Source organism: Aethalodelphis obliquidens, unplaced genomic scaffold (genome assembly GCF_003676395.1).
Source record: "Aethalodelphis obliquidens isolate GAN/ISIS:26980383/991018 unplaced genomic scaffold, ASM367639v1 scaffold19, whole genome shotgun sequence".
Lineage (NCBI taxonomy): Eukaryota > Metazoa > Chordata > Mammalia > Artiodactyla > Delphinidae > Aethalodelphis > Aethalodelphis obliquidens.
The window spans coordinates 27324492-27350510 of record NW_020837963.1 but is presented as its reverse complement, the minus strand read 5'-3'; the positions used below and the strand labels follow the sequence as shown (position 1 = coordinate 27350510).

General features: G+C 47.0%; 1 protein-coding gene across 9 annotated transcripts in view; it reads right to left on the bottom strand.

Annotated features, from left to right (window-relative positions):
* ZNF236 (zinc finger protein 236) overlaps positions 1-26019 on the bottom strand; it is a 101289-nt gene that overhangs the window by 11121 nt on the left and 64149 nt on the right. For 8 of the 9 annotated variants that reach the window (XM_027118785.1, XM_027118786.1, XM_027118787.1 and 5 more), the window contains 13 exons: positions 25602-25703; positions 24929-25080; positions 22697-22836; positions 21176-21327; positions 20208-20420; positions 18320-18602; positions 15979-16082; positions 13977-14342; positions 13067-13212; positions 12735-12975; positions 12158-12337; positions 9293-9448; positions 702-889 (listed from right to left, as the gene is read on the bottom strand). In XM_027118785.1, coding sequence (XP_026974586.1) covers positions 702-889; positions 9293-9448; positions 12158-12337; positions 12735-12975; positions 13067-13212; positions 13977-14342; positions 15979-16082; positions 18320-18602; positions 20208-20420; positions 21176-21327; positions 22697-22836; positions 24929-25080; positions 25602-25703 — 2423 coding nt within the window. The remainder of the gene's footprint in view (positions 1-701; positions 890-9292; positions 9449-12157; positions 12338-12734; positions 12976-13066; positions 13213-13976; positions 14343-15978; positions 16083-18319; positions 18603-20207; positions 20421-21175; positions 21328-22696; positions 22837-24928; positions 25081-25601; positions 25704-26019) is intronic. The other variant, XM_027118784.1, reaches the window with a different exon arrangement.

The window sequence follows — 26019 nt, the reverse complement described above, 5'->3', positions numbered from 1 at the left end:
GACAGGGACCAGCAGACAGGTCCGCTGTCGAAACTCCTACAGCGCTTTACTACAGGGATTCATCACTGTAATTAATCATCCTTTCTCATGAGTTTTCTAATTAAGCTGTGAAAGGTTTTTCGGCATCTTAAGCTCAATGCGTTATCTAAAATGTACACCCTTCTATCCAGCACATCTCCTGCAGGGATTCATCTAAGAACATAAGTGATACAGAGCATAAGAATTTCCACCCTACTAATAACAAACCCTGGATGCAATGCAGTGCCCCTCAGTAAACTCATCTACAAGACGAACGGTAGTACAGCCATTACAAACGTCTGCACTGCTGAAATCATTGATGGGAAGATATTCACAATATAATTAATGAGAGGGGGAAAAGTTTACACTACACGATGTATACGTGAGCTCATTTCTGTAAAAGTTAGAAAATACGCATCTGTACGTATGCATAGAAAGGTTTAGAAGGGAAGACACACTCAAACGTTAAGTGCAGTTCCGTTTGGGTAGTGGATTTTTTTAAATGCTTTTCTGTATTGTCTGGATTTTCTTGTACTCCCCACTTTGCATTTAACAAATTACTTTTTCAATTTAATCAGAAAAAACCACTTCAGCTTTGAAAGAGCGTATTCAGAACACACACTCAGGAAAGTGATAAGTTCCCCGGGACGACCCCGTGGGGCGGGGGGAACACAGGAACTCACCTGAGAAGCGATGTTGAGCGTGACCGTGTCCAGCCCCCCGGAGAGCAAACCCTGAGTGTCAGCCAGGGTCAGCGTGACGCTGGCCTCTGCCCCCACTCCCGATGAGGACATGACCAGGTTCTGGGCAGATGTGGCAGATGGGGACATGGGTGTTGTCAAAGGCAGGCTTCCAGCTGTGGCATTAAGTTCTACAGAAGAGGCAAAACGGGAAAGTAGGTAAGTCCAATGTTATTCGCACGGGAAGACAATTCTCATAAAGGAACACATCTGTCATAGTCAGCATTTACAGTGCCTAAGCTTGTGAAAGTGCATGAAGGCATCACAGTATCTTTGATTCCAACGTTATGGCAAGGCTTTTGTAAATATCTACACGTCCTTACACGTAAATGTACTCTGCTTCTGAAGTGTAAACAGAGAAAAAAGCCGTAAAAGAGAGTGAAAAAGTGACCCTGAGGCCCAGTCACCGCTGCCAGTGCAGAAGGAGACTCAGACAAGAATTTCCAGGACACCGTCCTCATCCAGGACCAGAGACCAGCCTGGAGAGAGGAATGAAATGGGACCCACTGAGCGACAACCAGCTCCACAGTGTAACATCTGACAACTCTGCTTACGTTCACCTATTCTGAAACACAGGCAATCAAAATCAACCTCATGCAATCCTTTAAATACTAATTTATCCTGCAGGGCACCTTAATCTTCTTTGGAGAACAAAACAAAACACTATAATATTTTCCCCTTGTAGCTAATGATATAACAGAAAGGAAGACGTCTGGGACAGATTGGGCAAAGAAAGGAAGGCCTTCTCTTCCACAACACTGAAACTCATGCACCTACTGGCAAACGAAATGGGCTTAGCATGGTACTATCAAAGTCCTGTGGCGGGCACCAACAAAACACAACTGTTTGAAGTTTTTACTTGTAAGCATAACACACATGCACATGCACGTGTACACACACACACACGCACAATTCTCACAAGCTGTCCTTCCATTCACCTAGCAAACGTGACTTATCACCCACTTGCGTCAGCCACCGTTCCAGGTGCTAGCGACCCCAAGATGACACCTAAAGCAGAAATTCCGAACACTAGTCCCTAATTAGGTCTGAACACAAAACACCACGAGACTCCCGCGGTCCTCTGCTGAGACCTGGGTCTGCCCGCGTCGGGCACAGGGAACCAGGCTACTTACTTGTAACTGGCGTCCTCCACAGATCCACACTCCCGGAGTCCCACACTGTGCTGCACACACCTGGAACCTTCAAAAGCAGTACAACCATTAGGAGGCTGGGAGTCTCCGCTCTGAAGCAGCCACGCGGCTCCCGAGAACCTCGCCAGCCCCCCCTCGCTCGCGTCTGCACAGCGCGCGTGCCCGGCCGCCAGGACGGGAGGGGAGTGTGGATCTGCGGAGGTACCCGGGCCACCTCCTCACCGGGCATCCCCTCCACACACCCGCCATCGGGAGGGGTGAGGATGAACAAGAAGGACCCTGCAGGACCTGGCGAGGAGCAGCTCCACGAGCTGCCGTTCAGTCAGAACCCTAAGGAGAGGACGGGGCCGGCCGCAGGGCGCGGGCTGGGAGAAGCACGGTGGTGTGAGGGCCACGTCGGCCAAGAGCACCACCATGGGCTCAGGGATCATCCCGGAGTAGCCACAGGACTCCAGACCTCACCACAACTCCTGCAACTAAGGAGACGCAGACCTTCTCCCCTTCCGACCAGTGAACTACGTCCAACGTTCTGAGGACGGTTAAGGTAGTGGAAGGTTCCAGGACGTGCAGCACAAGGAATGCAAAGAGAAAACAGAAGCCTGCGAGTTCATTAACTAAGGTGAACCCTGACGCAAAGTTCAGAGAAAAGACTGAACAACTTCACGGAAGGCCAGAGCTCATATTTCAACTCAAACAGTGTGGTGGTGATGCAACCGTTAATAATGTTCTTAATTCAAGAGACTTCCCACGAGAAGGATGACCCCAGTTCAGGCAGAACTAGTCTCAATATGGTCGAAAAGAACCTGTGTTTAAAAATTTTCTTTCGCATGCAATTAAATGATTAAAATAATTAAAAGCTGTCATTATATTTGTTTACTATAGAGCTCTTAGCCATATGAAAGTATTTGCTTAAAGCTCTAGAAGCCGTAATTTAAAATTCAAATTAAATACTCTTAACAGGAAAATGAAGATTCAACACTGAAGGAAACACTGTAGACTCTTACTTTTAGTTCCCACTTACTTTTTCTTATTTCTTCTGTTCTCCTGGGACACATCACAGCCATCTAAGCCCTACTTCACTGCATGACTCTAACTCAAAAAGAGTAACCTTTAAAGGATTAACAAGTTCTGTATGTTCATCAAACCCACCCTGTTTTCAGTCTTTGTTGGGATAAGTCTTCACAGCCTCTAAGAAAACTTAATGATAATTTTGGAGGGTTTCATAACAAGCTGACAAGGTGTGAGATCACTTTTTTCTTGAGATTAACAAAAAAGTGGTGAGAGGAGATGGGGAGTCGGGAACGGGAAAGATGCCCTGACTCGCCTCACCCCCAGGAAGAGTGGGAAGAGCGTCTGATGGTAAAGTGCACCCACTGGTAGGGGCCGTTAACATTTCAGAGCTGTTGGGAAGTAAGTAACTGACTGCACTTAAATCTAGGAGAAACGGAGGTCAAAATAACCTCACAAAGAACTAGTAAACAAAGAACTGATCCTTCTCTCACTGAAAGCAGAACTCAATTCATTCATCAACATTACCTTAAAAAGGGACTCAGATGACAATGAAAACACGGCGACCCAGAACCTATGGGATGCAGCAAAAGCAGTTCCAAGAGGGAAGTTTGTAGCAATACAGTCCTACCTCAAGAAACAAGAAACATCTCAAATAAACAACCTAACCTTACACCTAAAGGAATTAGAGAAAGAAGAACAAAAAAACCCCAAAGTTAGCAGAAGGAAAGAAATCATAAAGATCAGATCAGAAATAAACGAAAAAGAAATCAAGGAACCAATAGCAAAGATCAATAAAACTGAAAGCTGGTTCTTTGAGAAGATAAACAAAATTGATAAACCATTAGCCAGACTCATCAAGAAAAAAAGGGAGAAGACTCAAATCGATAGAATTAGAAATGGAAAAGGAGAAGTAACAACTGACACTGCAGAAATACAAAGGATCATGAGAGATTACTACAAGCAACTCTATGCCAATAAAATGGACAACCTGGAAGAAATGCACACATTCTTAGAAAAGCACAACCTTCCGAGACTGAACCAGGAAGAAACAGAAAATATAAACAGATCAATCACAAGCATAGAAATTGAGACTGTGATTAAAAATCTTCCAGCAAACAAAAGCCCAGGACCAGATGGCTTCACAGGCGAATTCTACCAAACATTTAGAGAAGAGCTAACACCTATCCTTCTCAAACTCTTCCAAAATATAGCAGAGGGAGGAACACTCCCAAACTCATTCTATGAGGCCACCATCACCCTGACACCAAAACCAGACAAGGATGTCACAAAGAAAGAAAACTACAGGCCAATATCACTGATGAACATAGATGCAAAAATCCTCCACAAAATACTAGCAAACAGAATCCAACACCACATTAAAAAGGATCATACACCATGATCAAGTGGGGTTTATCCCAGCAATGCAAGGATTCTTCAGTATATGCAAACCAATCAATGTGACACACCATATTAACAAACAGAAGGAGAAAAACCATATGGTCATCTCAATACATGCAGAGAAAGCTTTCAACAAAATTCAACACCGATTTATGATAAAAACCCTCCAGAAAGTGGGCATAGAGGGAACTTACCTCAACATAATAAAAGGCCATATATGACAAACCCACAGCCAACATCATTCTTAATGGTGAAAAACTGAAACCATCTCCACTGAGATCAGGAACAAGACAAGGTTGCCCACCCTCACCACTATTATTCAACATAGTTTTGGAAGTTTTAGCCACAGCCATCAGAGATGAAAAAGAAATCCAAATCGGAAAAGAAGAAGTAAAGCTGTCACTGTTTGCAGATGACATGATGCTATACACAGAGAATCCTAAAGATGCTACCAGAGAACTACTAGAGCTAATCAATGAATTTGGTAAAGTAGCAGGATACAAAACTAATGCACAGAATCTCTTGCATTCCTACACACCAATGATGAAAAATCTGAAAGAGAAATTAAGGAAGCACTCCCATTTACCACTGCCACAAAAAGAATAAAATACCTAGGAATAAACCTACCCAAGGAGACAAAAGACCTGTATGCAGAAAACTATAAGACACTGATGAAAGAAATTAAAGATGATACAAATAGATGGAGAGATATACCATATTCTTGGATGGGAAGAATCAACATTGTGAAAATGACTCTACTACCCAAAGCAATCTACAGATTCAGTGCAATCCCTATCAAACTACCACTGGCATTTTTCACAGAACTAGAACAAAAAAACACACAATTTGTATGGAAACACAAAAGGCCCCGAGGAACCAAAGCAGTCTTGAGAAAGAAAAACGGAGCTGGAAGAATCAGGCTCCCTGACTTCAGAATATACTACAAAGCTACAGTAATAAAGACAGTATGGCACTGGCACAAAAACAGAAATACAGATCAGTGGAACAGGATAGGAAGCCCAGAGATAAACCTACGCACATATGGTCACCTTATCTTTGATAAAGGAGGCAAGAATATACAATGGAGAAAAGACAGCCTCTTCAATAAGTGGTGCTGGGAAAACTGGACAGCTACATGTAAAAGAATGAAGTTAGAACACTCCTTAACACCACACACCCAAATAAACTTAAAATGGATTAAAGACCTAAACCTAAGGCCAGACACTATAAAACTCTTACAGGAAAACATAGGCAGAACACTCTATGACATAAATCACAGCAAGATCCTTATTGACCCACCTCCTAGAGAAATGGAAATAAAAACGAAAATAAACAAATGGGACCTAATGAAACTTCAGAGCTTTTGCACAGCAAAGGAAACCATAAACAAGATCAAAAGGCAACCCTCAGAATGGGAGAAAATATTTGCAAATGAAGCAACTGACAAAGGACTAATCTCCAAAATTTACGAGCAGCTCACGTGCAGCTCAATATCAAAAAAACAAACAACCCAACCCAAAAAATGAGTGGAAGACCTAAACAGACATTTCTTCAAAGATATACAGATTGCCAACAAACACATGAAAAAATGCTCAACATCACTAATCATTAGAGAAATGCAAATCAAAACTATAATGAGGTACCACCTCACACCAGTCAGAATGGCCATCATGAAAAAATCTACCAACAGTATGGGGGAGTTCCTTAAAAAACTGCAAATAGAACTACCATATGACCCAGCAATTCCACTACTGGGCATATACCCTGAGAAAATCATAATTCAAAAAGTCATGTACCACAATGTTCACTGCAGCTCTATTTAGCCAGGACATGGAAGCAACCTAAGTGTACATCGACAGATGAATGGATAAAGAAGATGTGGCACATATATACAATGGAATATTACTGAGCCATAAAAAGAAACGAAATTGAGTTATTTGTAGCGAGGTGGATGGACCTAGAGTCTGCCATACAGAGTGAAGTCAGACAGAAAGAGAAAAAATACCATATGCTAACACATATATATGGAATCTAACAAAAAAAAAAGAAAAAGGTTCTGAAGAACCTAGGGGCAGGACAGGAATAAAGATGCAGATGCAGATGCAGAGAATGGACCTGAGGACACAGGGAGGAGGGAAGGGTAAGCTGGGACGAAGTGAGAGAGTGGCATGGACATATACACACTACCAAATGTAAAACAGAGAGCTAGTGGGAAGCAGCCGCATAGCCCAGGGAGATCAGCTGGGTGCTTTGTGACCACCTAGAGGGGTGGGATAGGGAGGGTGGGAGGGAGACGCAAGAGGGAGGAGATATGGGGATATATGTATGTGTACAGCTGACTCACTCTGTTATACAGCAGAAACTAACACACCGTTGTAAAGCAATTATACTCCAATAAAAATGTTTAAAATAAATAAATAAATAAATAAAGTATTCTAAAATCAAAAGAAAAAAAAGACTCAGGTAAGAACAAAAAGACAATGTTAAATTCCTTAAAAAGCTGTGCTAAATTTCAAGCCTCTACTAATAATAACTTTCTGCCTCTGAAAGGGTACTTATAGAATACTTGCCCGTTTTCTAGGAAAACCCTTTGTCATGGGTGTTACCTGGATCGGATCTGGAAATGGCCTTCAAACCCATATCACACATCTGAACAAAAGCACATGCTTTCGTTCTGGATGTGAAATTCTGACTCATCGGGGCACATTGATTTATTTGTAAATCCCTAAATGGTAACAGCCTACTTCCAACTAAGGCGCAAAGAGCCCAGAAGCTGCCCTAGAAGCTGGCAGCCCACCACGTGCTGCTCACACAGAGAGTTAACGACGACAACCGTGCGCACAGTCACCATGCTCGTCCCCTGCCCGTGAGACAATCACTCTGTATCTGTGGAGGCAGATGTACAAGGTGGAACACCCGTTGTCTGACTCACAGAAGACAGAGGTTTAAAGAAATACAGGTGGCCAGAACAGAGCCCTCTGCGTTCCTGGGCCCTCCCTCCATCCGCTTCTCCATTCTGATCAGAACATCACCAGCTTTAAGTAATCTGCTGTACCAGCGAACGCCCAGGGTCACCAAGTAGCGCAAAACACCCCCGCTCCATTTACAGGGAAACACCTAAAACTCTCCTTGTCTTTCCATCGATTTGCCCAGGACTCACTACAGACATGAAGCAGGGCTTCCAAGGAGATGTAAGATTCCACCACCTACAGCCAGTTTACTCCTCAGGGAAGCAGGAGGCGGGGAGAGCCTGACATCCCAGCATTCCAGGACATAGACCCCCACCAGAGCGTGACACCACTCATTAGGGCCAAACACAAGAGACACATCTTCATGTTGCAACACGCACCGCGCACCGCGCACCACGCAGGGTGGGGGAGGTGATCAGAACCCCAGAGGTAACAAGAACGAACACAGTGTCTAGTCCTTTACAAAAAGACACAAACTAAGACTTTCAGGAAACAGCTGCAGAAACAAGTTTGCTATGTAACTTGAGTAGTACATGATATACTGTAGAAGTCTTACCTATTACAGGCTAAATTATAACCTGAAAGTACTAGCTTTCATAGCCAATTAGAATATAAAACAAAATTCCCCTTAATTGCAAACAAAACCAAAAGACTCTCATTTCAAATTAATAAGTACAAGAATTCAGTTCTGGGATACAATTTTCTTAGAGCCCCAAAATTAAACAAGCAAACCGACGCAGGAGGGACAGAGTTAAGAGCAAAGTAGAGACAGGAACACACGGAGAGCAGTGGTACAGTGGAAACGGTCATCGGCCAGAAGTCCAGATTTTGCATCTGCCCAGATCCGCCAACACGTGATTCCAACACGGCTCTTAACCAGCCGGGTGTCAGTTTACCCTTTAGCAAAGGGGAGGGGTGGACAGAAAGCCCCTCAGGGTCCTGAGTGGAACCTCACTGTGTGCAGCTGCCTCAGCTCACCACCTGCTTCAGTTCAGCAAGTCCCCACCCTGCAGCATCTGCAGATCCATCAAGCCCTCACTCGTGGAGGAGAAATGCCCCCGCCACGGCCAGGGCTCCCGCCTCGGGAGGCCGCCCCGACCAGGTCAACCCCCCACCCGAGACGTGCTCGCTGGGCGCCCTTCTCCCCTTTACGTATCGCTACTGCCGTTAATCCTACACTGATTTACGGCTTCTTCAATAAACGTCTGCTCTGTTCGTTTCTAGGACCCAAAATGCAAGGGGACCGTAGTTGCCTTGCCCAACATGACACACCCAGATTTAGTATACTTCTTACCATACAGTATGCACCACAATCTTTCAGTGAATAGAAGAATTACTGGCTAAGAAAGCATTTCAATTAAGCACGGAAAAAAGTCTAGCTGGGGGTACAAACATATCTAAAGATTAAATTTTTTTTCTCAAAAAATGATATACAGAGTTGGAAAATAAAGAGGGCTAAGAAAGTAGTGAAATCTCTACAAGGTAAGGCAAACAGGTATGGCATCCTCAACTGTTAACGTTTACTTATGAAGCTGTGACCTATTTTACTGGAGCTCTTTTATTTTTTATTAAAGCCTATACTTCAAAACCTTAGTAAGATGTCTTCTTTTAATTCTGCCATCCTACATTCAGCTGGTGCCCAAACATTCCCACCGCAGGGCACAAAGTAACGAGCCAGAGGCACTTTCAGCCTGGGTGACACAGGGACAGCTTTGTGACTTGCAGACATACACAATGCCTTGCATATTTGAATAAGATTATTTACCTTTGTTCTTTAGAAGGTGGAAACGACCTTAAAAGGTTAATAACACTCGAGACAGTTCTGTGTCCTAGAATTATACATAAGCCACTAATCATCACAGAATCACATCAAACGTATTAGAACGTGCAGTTGACACACTCGTCACGCAAGAAGACAGGTGACTTCTCTCTGCTGACCAGGTGCAGAGCCCTGTAACTATGAAACGTCATGAAGCCTCTCGTGGCTGGATCATTAGCTGCATACCTGAAGCGTTTAATGTTGCACTCTGTGAGAGAAGCTGATCATTGCTTATGGTCAAGGTGGCACCCGTAGATTGATTATTGATTGCAGGTGCTGACAATCTTATGCTTCCGTTCAGTTCACTACTTCCATTAGAACTGTGCTGAATAAGATCTTGACCTAAATAGAAATTAATACTGTGATATCTGAGAGTAACACATTAATTCACATACTGGCAAGTATGTTAAACATATAATAACATCCTTTTAAAAGTGAAAGCTATTTCATTTTTAATACTATTTAAAGAGAAAAAAAATTAAAATAAGACCATGAAATACATTTCCCCAAATGAAACTACCTGTTCACACTTTTTAAGCTATAAAGTTTTTAAGTGCGTCTTAAGAGTTCTACTTTAACCCAGCATTTAGGCACTTAGAGCTACACACTTTGTTGAATAAAACTTAAACTGAATTGGAAATACTTCCAAACATGGTGGACTCCCAGCTGCAGCACCGAGGGGCACGAGGGAGGGTACCAAGGCCTCCCTTGCGGCAGCAGTGGCCGCTACAGGTCTCCTACGGGAGGGTCACTGCCCCACGGCGCTCTGGACGCGCACAGCAGGCTCAAGCACGCCGTGATGTACTCCCACCGAGAGACATGGGCTTCTGTCAGCTTCATTAGCTTGTAACCTTTACATTACAGCATAATTGTATAATGTAATCAGATAGTATGGAAACAGAGGAACATGAAAATTAAAAACCCGAGCTGTTTCAATGAAAACCAAAAGACAAAAGGATGCTGCACTCAGCTTCATAATCACCGACACCCTCATGCCACACTAGAGAAACAGAACTGGGGAATGAGTCTGTGCAACAGGGGTGGAAGTGTGGGCAAAATAAAACGTTCAGAACTCCTACCAGCAGAGCAGACCCATTTTCAAAGACCTGCGGATAAATGCTCAAAATCGTGTAGGCATCGTTTCTCTCTCTGCTTGACGTGGCTTTCTATTAATAACTAAAGACATCAGGTAGGAGCACTTTTACTTACACGACAACTGGGGGAGACTGAGGACCCTCCTCGCCTTTTACCCAATGTTTAACTTCTTTCCCAAACAGCTTAGGAATTGCTAAAGGTCTGTACACCTTAACTGAAGTAGTATTTGCATTCTAGCATTCGTAAGCACTTATAATTCTGTGCATTCATGGAAAACAGAACATTCGACAGAATAACCAAACATTTCTATAGCACAGCTAGATGCTCTCCAAGGTGACCACAAATTAAAAGTTTTTCTAGACTTCTCAGAATGCGACACGAAAATGTTGAGTTAGTAGTCCCCACAGCCAATTCTCATTACACACAATAATGAGAAGTAAAGGAATAGGAAATCTTAAGCCCAGAGTTTGGGCAACCCTTATTTCATCAACTGACAAAGATTTCTCCTAGGATAACCCTTTTGAGCTTTTTTTTTTTTTAAATTGCAGTTATATTCACCTAATACACTAAAAATTAACAATAAAATAACTAAATGATCGATAATAGGAAAACATAGGAGAAACAGAAGTACAAGCCACAAAAACACATTTGCCGAACTGTATGTTATGTGTTTTTTATATAGGACTAGCACAACCCCTCAGATATTGAGATTATGCAAAAAAAGTTAATTCGATCAACAAAACAGCTTTCTGAAAATAACTCTTCCATGTTTCCAACATTACAATTCAAATATATATATATATATATATATATATATATATATATATACACACACACATATATTAAATAAAAAAGAAGAGAGTTAGTGAATTAGATAAAATTCAGAGTTAACTTCTGCTGCCTGCTAGCACCTAAACACCACTGCGTGTCACTGAGAAGCAAAGCTCCATCCAGGAACAGTTCCTCAAATTCTCACGTAAACTGAAAGGAATAAAGACGCCCCTCAAGAAAGCAAGCTTTTGGTTTTCTTCTCAATAACTACTCTTTCTTTTCCAATAATGATTTTTGCAGAAATCTCAGGCAACAGAGGTAATAACTACACTGACCGCTCACACGGCTATCAGCCCAGTATTCCAGCCACTGCCATACTCTGTCTCCAGGGAGGTTATTTTGACCCCAGCAAAATGTTCTTTTCTTTTCTTTAAAAAACAACAATCTCATAAGGTTGTTATGACACTTAAATGAGTTAATATTTGTCAAAGTTACTAGAACAGGACCTGGTGCACTGTAAGGGTCACAAAATTGTTGCTGAATTTAAGAACCACTCAGTTAACATGAAGAGCTCATAGCTAAGAGTCGTGTGGGCAAAGCGCACCTGTAAAATATGCTCCAGGCTAACTAAGATGAGAACATACTGTGAGAATTGATGCTCTATAAGGGGAAGAGCTGACCGTGAACGTCACAGGCCTGGAACAGGGAGCACATCAGCTGGTGACTCACATGGAGGATGAGCTTGCCAACCTCGGTGGCCTGGGCTGCCAAAGGGTGTCCTCCACCCACTTATCTAGTTCTACCATAATTTTCTACATAATCTGAGAAGAATTCTGAAAAGGTCAGGGGGGTAGGTATCTGTAATCTCCTAGTGTGACCACTTATACCGATTCAACTCCTTTAGCTCAAAGGAGCATGGTAAGAATTATGAAGCCATGGTTTTCTGCTCTTGGTTAAACGAAATATATCTGACAAAGCTACCTGGCTCAAACTGGACGTGCCGTGAGGAACCACCACGTTTAATCCCTGGTATCAGATGGGAGCTGCAGGATGATCATTCTCACATAAATTGCAAACACTTCCTGAGGCACTGGATTTAGGCAAAGCTCAGTCTTACAGGAAAAAGATACAAAAAAGAGTTACCTAAACTGCAGGTGAAAGGATTTAAAAAATTTTAAGACTAACCGGAGATGGTCAGGGTGATTTCCTGCGGCGACCCCGAGGACGACGCAGCGGTGGGCCCGGCAGCCTGCGCCAGCACCTGGCTCAGGCTCGAGTTGTTAATGGTCAGGGTGATCTCATGGGGGCCACTGGAGGTGGACACCAGGCCTTGTGATGTCATCACCTGAGAGAGGTCTTGCGTCCCTGGTCATCGTTATAAAACAGAACAAAGCTGGGCTTAAAAAAATAATCATTTCCTCCTTGTTCATATTAAAATATTTTAGTGCAACTGTTACTTTAAAAAGAGAAAGATTCAAAATACAGTATCAGTCATTTCTAATTCCTTAATCTGAAATCATTTAAAAACAAACAAAAAGCCTTATGAGGAAATAGGAAGCCGGTTCCATGAATGCAATCTCTGTGCATATACTGACTAAACATCATTTATCGTCAGAAAAGCTTACTTTATTCTTAGGACATTTATTCGTTAAGCTTTATAAAGAGAAGGAAACAGCATCCCAGTGTCCCCAAACCAAATCTGTGATGTCAGCAGCGAGCCGAAACTCCAGCTGTCACAACCAACCGAAGCGGCAGCTCTCACCACTGCTGCTGGTGGTCAGCACGGAATCCTGCTCCGAGAGCGGGCCTATGGTCAGGTTGGCAGACGTCACCGTGGGCTGCAAGGACAGGCCTGAGATGGGCTGGAGGACCACGCTGGCCGGGACTGTACTGTCTGGTGTCTGAAGGGAGCTGTGCTGCGGGGCCAGGCCGGGCTCCACGGTCGGCTGTGGAGCAAGCAGGTTACCCTGCTGTAGCGTCTGTTGCAGGACGCTTGGGTCAATCTGAAAGCACAGAGGTTGTTGTGATGGAAATTTCACGCTGAGTGTGACTCAGACCATCTGAAAGCACAGAAAAGCCTGGTGGGCGTCGCACCTGTAGCGTGATATTATTAATGCTGGAAGCGTCGATCCCAGAGATTTGAACACTGGGTGCAACCAGGTTAGCAGCCAACTGTAACTGTATGCCCTCGAGGGTGGCCAGGCTTCCGTCTGTCAGAGACACTGTCCAGTCGCCGCCAGCTGCAGAGGAAGAACAGGAATGACTGCGTACCAGACACTTTCTCAAACAGGAAAAACGCACTGGGTTCCTAAATACAGAAGTTCTAAACACATACCGACATGACCTAGTTAACAAACACTAATATTTACTTTACACAGGCACACACATATCTAATTTAATCATCACAAAACAAACCTTGTGAAATAGAAAATAATATTATCCATTTTAAACACATCAGGAAACTAGGCTCAAAGAGATCACACTGATCAGCCCAAGATTTAAAACAACGCTATTATTTTGTCTTATTATGCTTTAATTGCACCATGGGTCATGAAACTGAAAGAAAGCCACTTAAGATGTCCAGTAGCTACTAACAGTTGCTACGTTATTTGTGAGTGCACAGAAAACCCAACTGACTAAAATTTAATGCTTTTCAAATACTGTGTGACCCAAGAGCAATTGGATAACTCGTATATGAGAAGCAAGGTTCACGGGTAGCTATAAATTACGTCTCGCTATTAAGTTTGTGAGAATACTAAAAAAGAAACAGGTTTAAGCCCATCAAACTAAACAAAGAGCTGAAGCCTGAAATGCAGAAGTGACGTTAGAAAGAATGGGAAACGGAAAGGCAGCTGCGCCTGGAAGTCAAGACTTCAACCTCCCGCGACCTCGCGGGAAACCCTCAGGAAGGGCAGTGTCCTGAGGCTGAAGGTCGCGCCCCCCACCCCACCCTCCCGCCCCCGTCCCGGCGTCCACAGCCCTGGTGCCTGTCAGCCCTACTCACCGGACACGGAGGCGGGAAGGACGGCCTGGCCCAGCAGGCCCTGCTGCAGCAGACTCTGGTCCAGCTGCCCCGCCAGCACGGGGCTGTTCATGATGAACACGCTGGGGTCGGAGGAGGGCGGAGGGGGCGCGCTCACGGGCTGCGGCCCTTCCGGCGGCCCCCGGGGCCCAGGCTTCCTGGCTTTCTTAGGGTCCGGTTTGTAGTGAAACTGCATGTGAGTCTTCCTCCGCCCGGACGTGCGGAAACGCAGCTCACAGTGGGGACACTTGAACGGCTTTGCTCCGGTGTGCAAACGCATGTGGACCTTCAGGCTCCCCTTGGTGGAGAAGGCGTTGCTGCAGACGTGGCAGCTGAAGAGCTTCTGACCTGGGAGAAGAGGCCGTGCGTCAGCGGGCTGGCCGGGTCGCCCCCGTCGGCCAGCGGCCTGGCTGCCACCACGCTGCGTCCACCATCCCCCACGCTCCCCGGGGCCCCTCGCTCCGGAGGGCCGGTGGCTGGAAAACTTAAAAGTAACCGAAGTTCACTGTCGAGGATCCGAATTCAGTCTTTCCACGACACGGAGGCACACCAAGCCCTGCCGGAAGCGGGGACCCGCCCTGCATCTCGGGCTCCGCTCCCTGATTTTACGAAGCGTGAGCTCACGCCTCACCGGTCTTCTCCGCTGACAAAGGGGCGCCTGAGCCGCCAGCACAGGTGGAAGCCGCCCGGCAGACTGCGCTCCGGGCGCACGTGCCCAGCTCCTGGGGCACCAAGTCCTCTAACACACGCGTGCTGCGGGGTGAAGAAGGCCCGGCAGGCGGGGCTGGGCGCGGCGGCAGGGCCCCGGGACTGGCGGCGCCTGCTCCCCTCGCGCTGCTCGGGCCGCAGAAGTCAGCTGAGGGGGGCCCTGGAAGGTGTCTTCCCAGAGATTCTCTTCCTAGTCCTGATGCCCGGGAGCCCACACGGAGGCTTGGTGCGCAGGAGGCGTCCTTAGGGTGGCCGGCACCTGCCGCGTGAGCTACCACGCGAGACCCGGGACACAAAGCCACTAAGCGGGTCCCTCCTGACCCTCGGCAGTGCCCAGGGCTGCAGGGGAGGGTCAAGCACAGATCCTAAGGAAACAACAGAAGAACTGTCCGTAGAATAGGCAGCTGAAGGACTTCGTGTATCTGTTTACCTAATTCCACACACGAACCCATCAGAAAAGAATCACAGGACTTTACGCCTATGTGTGAAATTCCACTTGTACTCCCTTGGTCAATTCTGCTTACGGCCAAAGCTTCAGAGTGTAAATTGGTTTGACAGTCATAGTCCTACGCGTCCTCACGACGCTAATGTTTACTCCGTGTTTACCAGGTGCCACTTTTACTTTTCTAGGCAATTTAAACCGGGGGGGTGGGGGGAGGGTACTCGTGTTTGCCCCATTTTCTACATGACGGATGGGCGGGTCAGAGAAGTAGCTCACAAGTGAGGACAGACTCCAACCGGGCAGAGGCCCAGGGCCGCCTTCTCACCCACGAGGGCGCACCGTGCATGATCAAGAGGCGAAGGTTGAGCACGTTTTACTTAGGATGATTAACCTTCAGTTCCTCACATAAGATGAAGAAAACGGCCATGAAATTTGGACGTTAATTGTTTTCCTTTATCAGATTTTCCCCCCACAGAAACAGAATTGCTACCTGCTAAGTGTAATCAGATTTGTGAAATCCCCAGTTTTCACAGAATTTCAACAAACTGAAACTCTGGCCTGAATGAGACTAAGAGGTAATCTTTCTAACACAGGTATTTAACTCTGAGTAAGACAACTTACAACGCCACATCTGAGACCTAGATCCTTTCCTTTGGTGTCAGAGATCACTTTCTCCGTGTTGGGAATCACAAATCTTCTATATTCATTTCTTCATGGTTCCTGATTTTTAAGCTTTGTTTCATCTTGAAAGTATGTGTGCAAAAAAAATACATAGGAACAAGTATAAAATGCTGTCGGAAGGCATCTACCAACAGTGCAGGTGTTTGCTCTTACCTGTGTGAGTCTTCACGTGGCAGTCCAGGGTAGATTTAACAGTGAAACTCTTCCCACATTCATCGCATTTATATGGCTTTTCTCCAGTGTGGATTCGAACATGCCTAGCCAGAAAGCATTTGCAATTAAGTGTCTTTCTTTTTAACTTTATACGCAATTTACAAACAACTTCATGATTTAAAATTTATAGCTATCCATATAAATAAAAATTATGCGTGACTATGTACTGAATAAATTTAGCAATACAAAACTTTTAAGCTTCACTCTATATAAATAACACCATAAACAAATCCACAAGACAACAAAGTAATCTGCAAGACCAATGAAAACAAGGCTAACCTTCCTGAAAACCAAAGAGAATCTTACAAATCAGCAGTAAGACAAGAAATATCACAGCAGAAAAACAGGCAACACAAGGCAGCGTAGAGAAGAAACACACGCACCCAAATGCCACATGAAAAGGTATTCCCCAGCCTCAGAATTTAAAAAGAGCAAGTTAAAATGACAAGCCATCCCTTTCCCATCTGTCTGATGATGACCCACTGTCGGCTGGGTGGCCTAGGAGCAGGTGTTCAGAGGCTGGGGGATGTAAACGGCACAGCCCTCGGAGGCCAGTGGGTGTGTCCATCAGCACTGACCCCGGGCACCCACACAGGTGCACACAGAGCACAGGACAGTGGGGCTGGCCTAGTGATTCCACACTGAAAACTAGGCAGTCATCAACAGGGGTCTGGGATGCCCACACGACAACAAGACGTCGCCGTGAAGGATGAAAGAGGTGGGCGGGGACTGACAAAGCTGTCTGGGACCCCACAACATGTAACAATTAAACCGAGACCAGAATTGCACAAGTTAATGCTGACGTACGAGTAGACAGTTCTGAAAAAACGCACAGAAGAAACTGCTAATAGCGCTTGTCTCTGGGCTTGTCTATGAAGGCTCTCCCTTCATAGCCTCCCCCGCTGTTTTCGGTCCTGGCTCGCTTCACCAGGACGTCTGTCCAGTACGCAGTGCGGGCAGCTGAGCCTCGCACGATTGTTAAATGAAGGACAGAGGAGAAGGCAGGCCGGCTGCCAGGCCGCAGCAGGCTTCTCGTTTCCAGGGGCACCTGCCGCCTCGCCCCCTCACGGGGGTGCAGGGTCAGCAGTCCCGCCTCCGGGGCGCACCTCCGGGCCCGGCTGGCTGCTCGTCAGCACCACCCGCCGGCTACGCGCTGCAGACCTTCTCAGCGGCGCGGCGATGCCCACGGGGCTGCCCAGCAGGACGCCCTCGTCCGCGATTCACACCCCTGCCTCCCGCTGGGGCCCTGCCCCGCCCCGCACCCAGCGTGTTGCTCCCTTGCGGCCACCGCCCGGTCCTCTCCTAGCTGAGGGTTCCAGCGTCTCACTCCCGGCCTCGGAGTCCACATGCTGTCATCTTCTTAGCTCGTTCCTCCTCCCCACCCACCGGGACACGACACCATCTCGGCTCCGCGTCCAAGCCTGGCCGGGCCTTGCCCACTGCCCCTCGCCCGTCTACCCGTCCCTCTCTCACTGGCACATGCCCCTTCCTGCCCGGCAGGAATACAAGGGCAGGCGTTACTAGCTGCACTCACGCGAGGAGCACTTCCAGCCTAGCAGCTTCTGGGCAGCCTGTCTGCCCTCCCGTCACATGCAGGGCTCTGTGCGACAGAGAGGGACAGGAAGACGCCTCTTTGGTTTTCTGAAGCAGCCGGCTCTCTTATTACCCGTCTTGAAATCCAGACAGCTCCTCCGTTCAATCACCCTCTACCTTTTACCCAGCAGTTCCACCTCCTGAAGCAAAAGACGAGCGCCCCCCCGGCCCCACCCCGTAAACGAAAATCCTCCAAATGTTTTAAGAGAGTGCCGTACTTCGGCCTTCTTTCCTGGAGCCCGTCTGTCAGCTGCCCTCCGCCAACTCTGCCAGACCGCACGTCAATCACCGCCTCGCGGCTGATGTGGACTCGACCCCCAGCGCTCGGGCCACCTCCCCGTGTGATGGAGCCTCGCGCCATACAGACCGGTCGCCCTGTGGGGCGGGCAGGAACCCGCTGCTGTTCTGAGCGCCTACAAGGCTGGGCTCAGCGCCGCATCTTCCTCAGGAAATCATTTTTAATTCTTTTACTGCTACCACCGTCACACAGAAATAAGCACAAACACCCACAGAGCAAGCAGACTTCTAGCTAACGTGCTCAATGAGCTCGCAAGGAAGCCTCCAAACGCACACGGGCCTGCAACCAGGACTCAAGAGAGGAAGGAGCCACTCAGAAGGCGTCAGCACGGGTTGCCGAGGAGCGCGCAGACCGCACGCCCACCCCCGGGGCAGCGGGCCTGCACCGCACCTGACCAGGTCGCTGGGCTTCTTGAAACTCTTGGGGCAGTAGGAGCAGCAGTTGGCGTGCTTGGGCTCGGCCTCCAGCTCCGCCTGCCTGTCCTTCATCTCGCTGACGCGGTCCTTCTCGGCGGCCGACTGCACCAGCACCTGCTCTGAGACGGTGGCGCTCTCCTGCGGCCCAATCTTGGCCAGCTGCGCCGTCTCCTCCTCTGTGAAGGTGATGACCTCGGGACGAGCCTTTCTACACACGTTTCTTTCAGAACTGTCTTCCTCTTCCTCCAGACCCATCTCTAAACAACATGTAGGAAAAAGGATCAAATCCTAATAAAAAACTAAATGTAACAGAACAACTAAAACAAAACATTTAACTTAAATATGTATGGTTAAAATTAGCAACTCAATGAGGCTATATTTGGGATGGTAAAGGGTTTTTTCCCACCACTGTCTATTGAGAAGCTGGTCAGGGTGGAAAGGCCATGCCTCGGGGGAGGGGTCACTGCCAAGGGCAGATGCCGTGGCTGACGGTCTCCGCCAGCCCTGCCAGCAGGCTGGCAGTGGGCTCTGAACGGGTCAGTGTCCGCACGAGTCAACAGTGCTCATACACACAGACGTTCATTTATCAACACGGACACAAAGTGAATTAGCGTAAGAGGACGAGCAGCCCGAAGGAAGAGACCAAACTGATAACTGGCAAACAGCCGCCAATTAAAAAGACTCACTGAAAGGAAAGAAAACACTTAAAAAATATGTATGTTGAAGTATTCTCTCAGTGAAATGTGAGGATATATTTACATCCATTAAAAAGAAAGAATAAGCTGCTGTTAAAATGTAACCGAGAAGGAAAAAAAGGTTTGGCTGGGGACAGGGGACAGGGGGACTTTATTATTGCACAGATGGCTAAAAAAGTTTTTTAAAAAACAGTAGAGACACTAAATAGCAAAACGGACGGCGGTGAGAGCCAAAACAGTGAACTAAAAACTGACGGATGGCCCTCGAAGTCGCACCCCCATCTCAGCACGCTCACTCCGCCAGCACCAACGGTGTGAGGTGCACAGTGCCGGCTGCAGCACTGACAGGAGCCCAGGCCCCAGGACACCGTGTAAACTACCGATAGCATAACTCACGCTGCACACGGAACAAGGTCGTTTAAAAGATTTAGAACGCTGTGCACTGGCGCCCTGTGTCAGGATCTATGCAAGGTGCACATTCTGTCACCGTAATTTCACTCTGGAACTTGCTAAGAAGAAATCATCTCACAGGTACAAAGAGTATAGGCACAAAATCCTCCTGGGATTCCTATACTTGGGGTGGGAACTGGGCCCATCAGCTCGTCTACCGCTTAAGTTAGCTTCACGGTATCTCGTGTCGATCAGATGAGAATGTACGTGGTGAGTAAGCACAGCGCCGAGGGTTAAAGCCCCCTGACCGCCAGCTCCTCCTGTTACACTGCAGCACTGGGCAGCCACTGCGCATCCAGCAACAGGAAACCGTGTAATGAAACACAGCAGAATTCCGTGCAGGCGTTAGAACTGATGCACACCCGTGCTCACTAATACCAAATTCGCCTGTAATGAACACCCATGCACGACAACACTGCATGTAACGTGCTTTCCTATCAGGGAATTCAGGTCCACCTACGCGTGCGTACATGCATGCGTGGGCGACAGCCTGCCCTGTGCGGGGACGCTGGTATTTTGGTGCCTGGTGACCAGTGAGGTGAGAAGTTCTCCTCTTCGTGCCTCCCGAATCTTTCTTTCAAAGAGCAAATTATGATTGCTTTCATAATCAGAAAATGAAATAAGTTAATATACTGGTACAAATCACCTCTGCAATGAGTTAATCACTAAGTTTCAGCATCGGCTGATGATAAACCTGAATCAACAAAGGGACCACACCTCCTCCTTCTGCCTCTCCCGGTGCTGACCCAGCCGAGGGGACTGTCTGGTGCCTCTTCATGTGCTTTTTACAATGGACTGTGGTTCGGAAGCCCTGCTCGCAAAACGGACACTTGTAGGGCTTCATGCTCATGTGCGTGGCCGTGTGCCTGGTGAGGCTGCCGTTGGTTGTGAAGGAAGCGTTGCAGACGCTGCAGCTGAACGCCTTTTCTCCTGCGACAGCAGAGACGGGGTCAGAACACGTTCGTTACCTGAAAACCACACGCGGTCAAAGCAAAGATGCACTCAACAAGCTGCAAAACTGAAGAGCATGTACTTGCTGTGGTCTCCAATTTTTAGGAATAGAGGGTCTTTCAAGAAGGTTATTTTAAGAAGACGGACGGTCATAACGAAGCAGACAGATCATACTAAGCCCTGACAAGATGTGAAATCATTGCTGGTGGACAAGGAAAATGGTGCGGCCACTCTGGAAAGGCCATTCTGGTTTGGTAAACCCCAAGGTTTAAACAGTTATCGTATGACCAAGCAAGTCCACTCCTAAACAGAGAAGCAAAAGCTTGCATCCACACAGAAACGCACAAAACGTTCACAGCAAGATTATTCCTGATAGCCAAAAACCGGCAACACCTCAGCTGTCCAACAGCTGATGAGCGGACAGGCAGAACGTGGTTTCTCCACACAGTGGACTACTGTTTGGCTATAAAAATAAGTGTGACACATGCTACAACGTGGGTGGACCTTGAACACGTGCTGAGTGAGGGAAGCCAGTGACAAAAGGCACCGTGTCGTATGGTTCCGTTTACAGGAAGAGCCCGGAACAGGCAAAACCACACAGACAGGAAACAGGTCAGTGGTTGCCTGGGGCTGGGGGCCCTGAGGGGTGTGATGAAAATGCGCTAGAATTCATATGCTCTAGAATCACGTATGGTTTTCCACGTGTTTACGTCCAGTGCGAGGCAGACAATGACCTGTGTGTGTCTTCTCGTGGGACTTGAGGACCCCAGAGGAAACGAAGCCACGTCCACAGAGCTTGCACTTGTAGGGCTTCTCCCCGGTGTGTGACCGCACGTGCTGCTTCAAGTGGCTGGACTTCTTAAAGCCTTTGTTGCAATAGTCACATCTATACACACAACACAGACCACGTTAATGCACAGCCTGATCACAAATGCAACACCTGAGAAGGGAAGAAAAGCAAACACGCTTCACCAGCAGTCAGTAAACCATCAGGCCTAACCGTTACAGAAACCAGGTGTGCTTCCAACACTTAGAACACTGAGATACTAGCGAGAAAAACTTGTTAGATCAAATTCTGCTCCGACTGCACCCTTAAACATATTTTATTATTTCAAAGTTAGTAAAACCTACAGCAGTTCTCCAGGAGAAATAAAATTTGATTAACTACAAACTATTCCTTTAAACATAACAGGGAATTTATCATGTACTACTTTCTTTACCAAGTCATAAGATGCTGCAAACCCTTCCGCTGCATGAGGGTCAGAAGCACCTGAGTCTAGACACTTGGAAATGTCGGTTCGTATACTCTTTAGCTGATAAAATACTTTACCAAACAGATGCTACTAGAGCTATTTTGAATAATATATAAATATGTAGTGTTATTTTCCTCTCAGTTGTTATGAAATATATTAAAATTAAGGATGAAACAATTATAAATTTCAAAATTCCTATTCACATATTATTAAAAAATTTTTTAAAATTCTGAAAGCTTATTCCATTTTATTTCCCTATTTTTTTCCATTTCCAGGTTTTAATCTGTGATAGAAAGGTACACAGAGCACACAGCTCGGCACACAGCAGCAAGGTCTTAATAAGTGTTGAATGAACGAATGGGGAATGAATGAATGGCCAGAAGTCCAGGAATGCCCAAGCAGATGTCACAAAGGAATCACAAGAAAACATTACACTAATCTCACTTAAAAATACCCGTGCAAGATCCCAAATTAAACATTAACAAACAAATACTTGTTGAATAAATGGAAGTGTGACTTAAGTATCAGGAGGTTATATATAAAACACACAAAGAGCCGTGGACAAAAAGGCACGATATAAATTCAAGTTATTTCTGAAAACACGGTAACAGCGGCCTAGAGTGGGGACAGGAAGCTACAGCAGAGTAGTTTATGGGTACAGGCTGCTGCGTCCAAACCCTGCCCATGTCACTTATTAGCTGTAGAAGCTTTAGCAAGTGAGTCTCTTTTGTCTCAGATACTTTCTTTATAAAATGGGGGTGACGACAGGCCCTGTTTCCCAGAGCTTTTGTGAAGCTGCAGGAACGGTGCAGGTGGGCACTGGGCGCAGCAAGACGGGCTGCAGCCCAAGTGCGCGCACCCGGAGGAGCGTGCGTACCTGTAGGAGCGTGCGTACCTGTAGGAGCATGCGCACCCAGAGGAGAGCGCGTACCCGTAGGAGCGCGCGTACCCGTAGGAGCGTGCGCACCGGAGGAGCGCGCGTACCCGTAGGAGCGTGCGTACCCGGAAGAGCGCGCGCACCCGGAGGAGCACGCGTACCTGTAGGAGCGCCGGCTCTGCTCCTCGCTGTCGTCCAGGAACGGGGGACGTGGCGCCTGCAGCCCCAGCTCCTGCTGGGGTGACTCCTGAACCAAACGACTTGTCTAAAACATAGTAGAAGCACAGAGCAGACTGCATGAGCATCTATGAATGAATACAAACACCGAACAACTAAGGATAAGAACACTCATAAATGTGGATTTAAAAGGGAGAAACCCCAATTAGGTTGTTGCAATCATTTGGGCCAAATTAATAACAAAAATCATCTATACCAATTTTAATGAAGAAATACTTATTTTATTTTCCATTAACTTGCTTTAATCTTTCCTTTTTTTTTTTTTTTTTTTTTTTTTTGCGGTACGCGGGCCTCTCACTGTTGTGGCCTCTCCCATTGCAGAGCACAGGCTCCGAACACACAGGCCTAGTGGCCATGGCTCACGGGCCTAGCCGCTCCGCGGCATGTGGGATCTTCCCGGACCGGGGCACGAACCCGTGTCCCCTGCATCGGCAGGCGGACTCTCAACCACTGCGCCACCAGGGAAGCCCAATCTTTCCATATTTTTTATGTCTATTAAGAGACTATTCTTTCATCTGCTCTATTCTTACTGAGAGTGAACAAAACGCCCTGCTTTCTTAAAATACTAAGTCCCCTCGCTTGTCACAAAATCACAGGGGGAGAAAGCATGTTCCCAGCCCAGGAGCAGCAGGCCTGGAGACAGCAGCCCCTTAACTCAACACCTTCCGGCCACAGGTGGTGCAGCCCAGGGACTGGGCAAAGATCTGCAGGAAACACCCATGTTCAGTGGACAGAGCACAGGCTGACCTTCAGGACATGGGGGACAGGGGCAGGAGAGGCCAGAACAGTGGAGAACCTGCCTGCGTGCACGCGTTTCCCGTGGCTTCCAGGACCCGCCCCGAAAAGCCACAAGTGAGCGGGTGTGCAGTCTTGCTCAGAGGGCCGAGTGAAGGCAAGCCACAGAGACGCATGCCCCCCACCACCCAGATTCAGCGCCTACTGTCAATTATGCAGCTTCGAGCTGGGAAAACGTGCTCTGAAAATTTCACTGGAGGGTCCAGGTCCTCCACTTGGCAGAAGTTACCCACAGGGTCTTTTAAAGAGAGAAAATAAGGACTTCCCTGGTGGCGCAGTGGTTAAAAATTCTGCCTGCCAATGCAGGGGACACGGGTTCGAGCCTTGGTCCGGGAAGATCGCACATGCCGCAGAGCAACTAAGCCCTGTGCGCCACAACTACTGAGCCTGTGCCCTAGAGGCCGCGAGCCACAACTACTGAAGCCCGCACGCGTAGAGCCCGTGCTCTGCAACAAGAGAAGCCACCGCCATGAGAAGCCCGCGCACTGCAACGAAGAGTAGCCCCCAGTCGCCACAACCAGAGAAAGCCCGCGCACAGCAACGAGGACCCAACGCAGCGCCCCAAAAATTAAAAAAGTAAATATTAAAAAAAAGAGAGAGAGGGCTTCCGTGGTGGCGCAGTGGTTGAGAGTCCACCTGCCGATGCAGGGAACACGGGTTCGTGCCCTGGTCTGGGAAGATCCCACATGCCGCGGAGCGGCTGGGCCCGTGAGCCATGGCCACTGAGCCTGCGCGTCCGGAGAATGTGCTCCGCAACGGGAGAGGCCACAGCAGTGTAGAGGCCCGCGTACCGCAAAGAAAAGAGAGAAGAGAGAAAACAATTGATTTGCCAATCATTTTCACCACTACTGAAAGATTTCCAAAAATGGCAAAATCAATACCAAAACAAAAACTTAAATGCCTCCAACTTGACTAAGAGAGGAAAATTTTAAATGATGCATTTAAATATGTATCTTTCGTACGTCAGCCTTCATTATATTTTCATTCTAACGTGTCTCTTTAAGATCCCACATGTTAAAATGCTTTGGTTTTCTCGCTAAAGCAAGGCGACACCCTTCAGATGTCACTGGAGTCAGTCACACTCTCCTGACTTCCCTGACTTTTAACAGAAAAGGTAAAGCCACATCATGCAAATGAAATCTTAAAACAAAAATGTTTTAAGGAAATAGAAGCCCTATATGATAATCACTGAGGTTTCCACAGGTGATGCAGCAATCTTAAAGTTGCAACAAGTTAACATGCCTTCTTAAGTAAGCAAATTTTAAATAATTACAGTGAAGAATAAGATAGAATCTGCTCAATGATGAGACTTCTGCAATACTCACTACATTAATCGTATCAGAGCTAGGAACCGGAAGTAAGTTCTGCTGATGGAAGCTCGTGGACAGGGCTTGAGACTCCAGTGTGCTGGAATCTTGTAACTGTTGGACCGGTGGAAACTGAGTCTGTTGATTGTATGTATCAGTCACTGTAAAACCTGAAATAAATCAGAAGACATGAGTTCTACAAAAAATAGTAAAGTTACACACACACACACACACACACACAAAACCAAAAAAGGTTGGTTTTACAAATAAAGGTATTTAAAGGAACATGTCTACTTTCTGAACGGGAATCAGGATTATTAGTTTTTATCAGCAGGCTCTAAAGTGATCTGCTCACAGGCAAGAGGCTACGCTCAGCTCCCATCCTTGCAGGGCAGACTGACACACCAGCCACAAATAAGTCCCAGTTTCTACTCAATTACCTTTCCTTGGCTAGAGACCAGGTGTAGAATGGTCATTAAAGTCCCCTTCTGGAAAATCTGAACAGACTACAAAATAGCGTATGCGTGCATGTGTACACACATGCACACGCTACCCACGCAAGACGTTATCTGGTTCGATAACTGGTCATAAATTTCAGAAGAGCACTAAAGGAAACACTCAAGCTTGCTGTAAAGTTAACCCCAACCAGGCGCAGCTCACTGGAGAGCCCCGGGTAAGGCCCACCACTGACCCTGTGACAGACCCGCTGGCTCGAAGGGCTGCGGCGGGGGAGCCTGCTCCTCGTACTGGCCCACGTGCCCTTCCAGAGTGTGCTGCGGGACCACAAGCCTGTCTGAAGACAAGAAGCACAGACGAGGGCGGAAAATTCGTAAACCCGGAAGCTGCTTCACATCTACCAACCTGTCCAAAAGGATGCTTCGGTGAGTTTCCAAAAAGCAGCCTCCTTGTTTGGAAAAGACAGTAGGAAGACAATTCATACAGAGGGTACAAACTTACATATGTTGGCTAAAAAGCACAAAACCCTGCTCACAGACCAAATACTTCTTGGGACACCCATAAAGTAAACAGCAAGCTGACCGGCCAACCGTTTGTCAGGCCCGCAGGGGGCCGGAAGCCTGAGCCGACTCTGTCACTGAGCTCACTGTCCC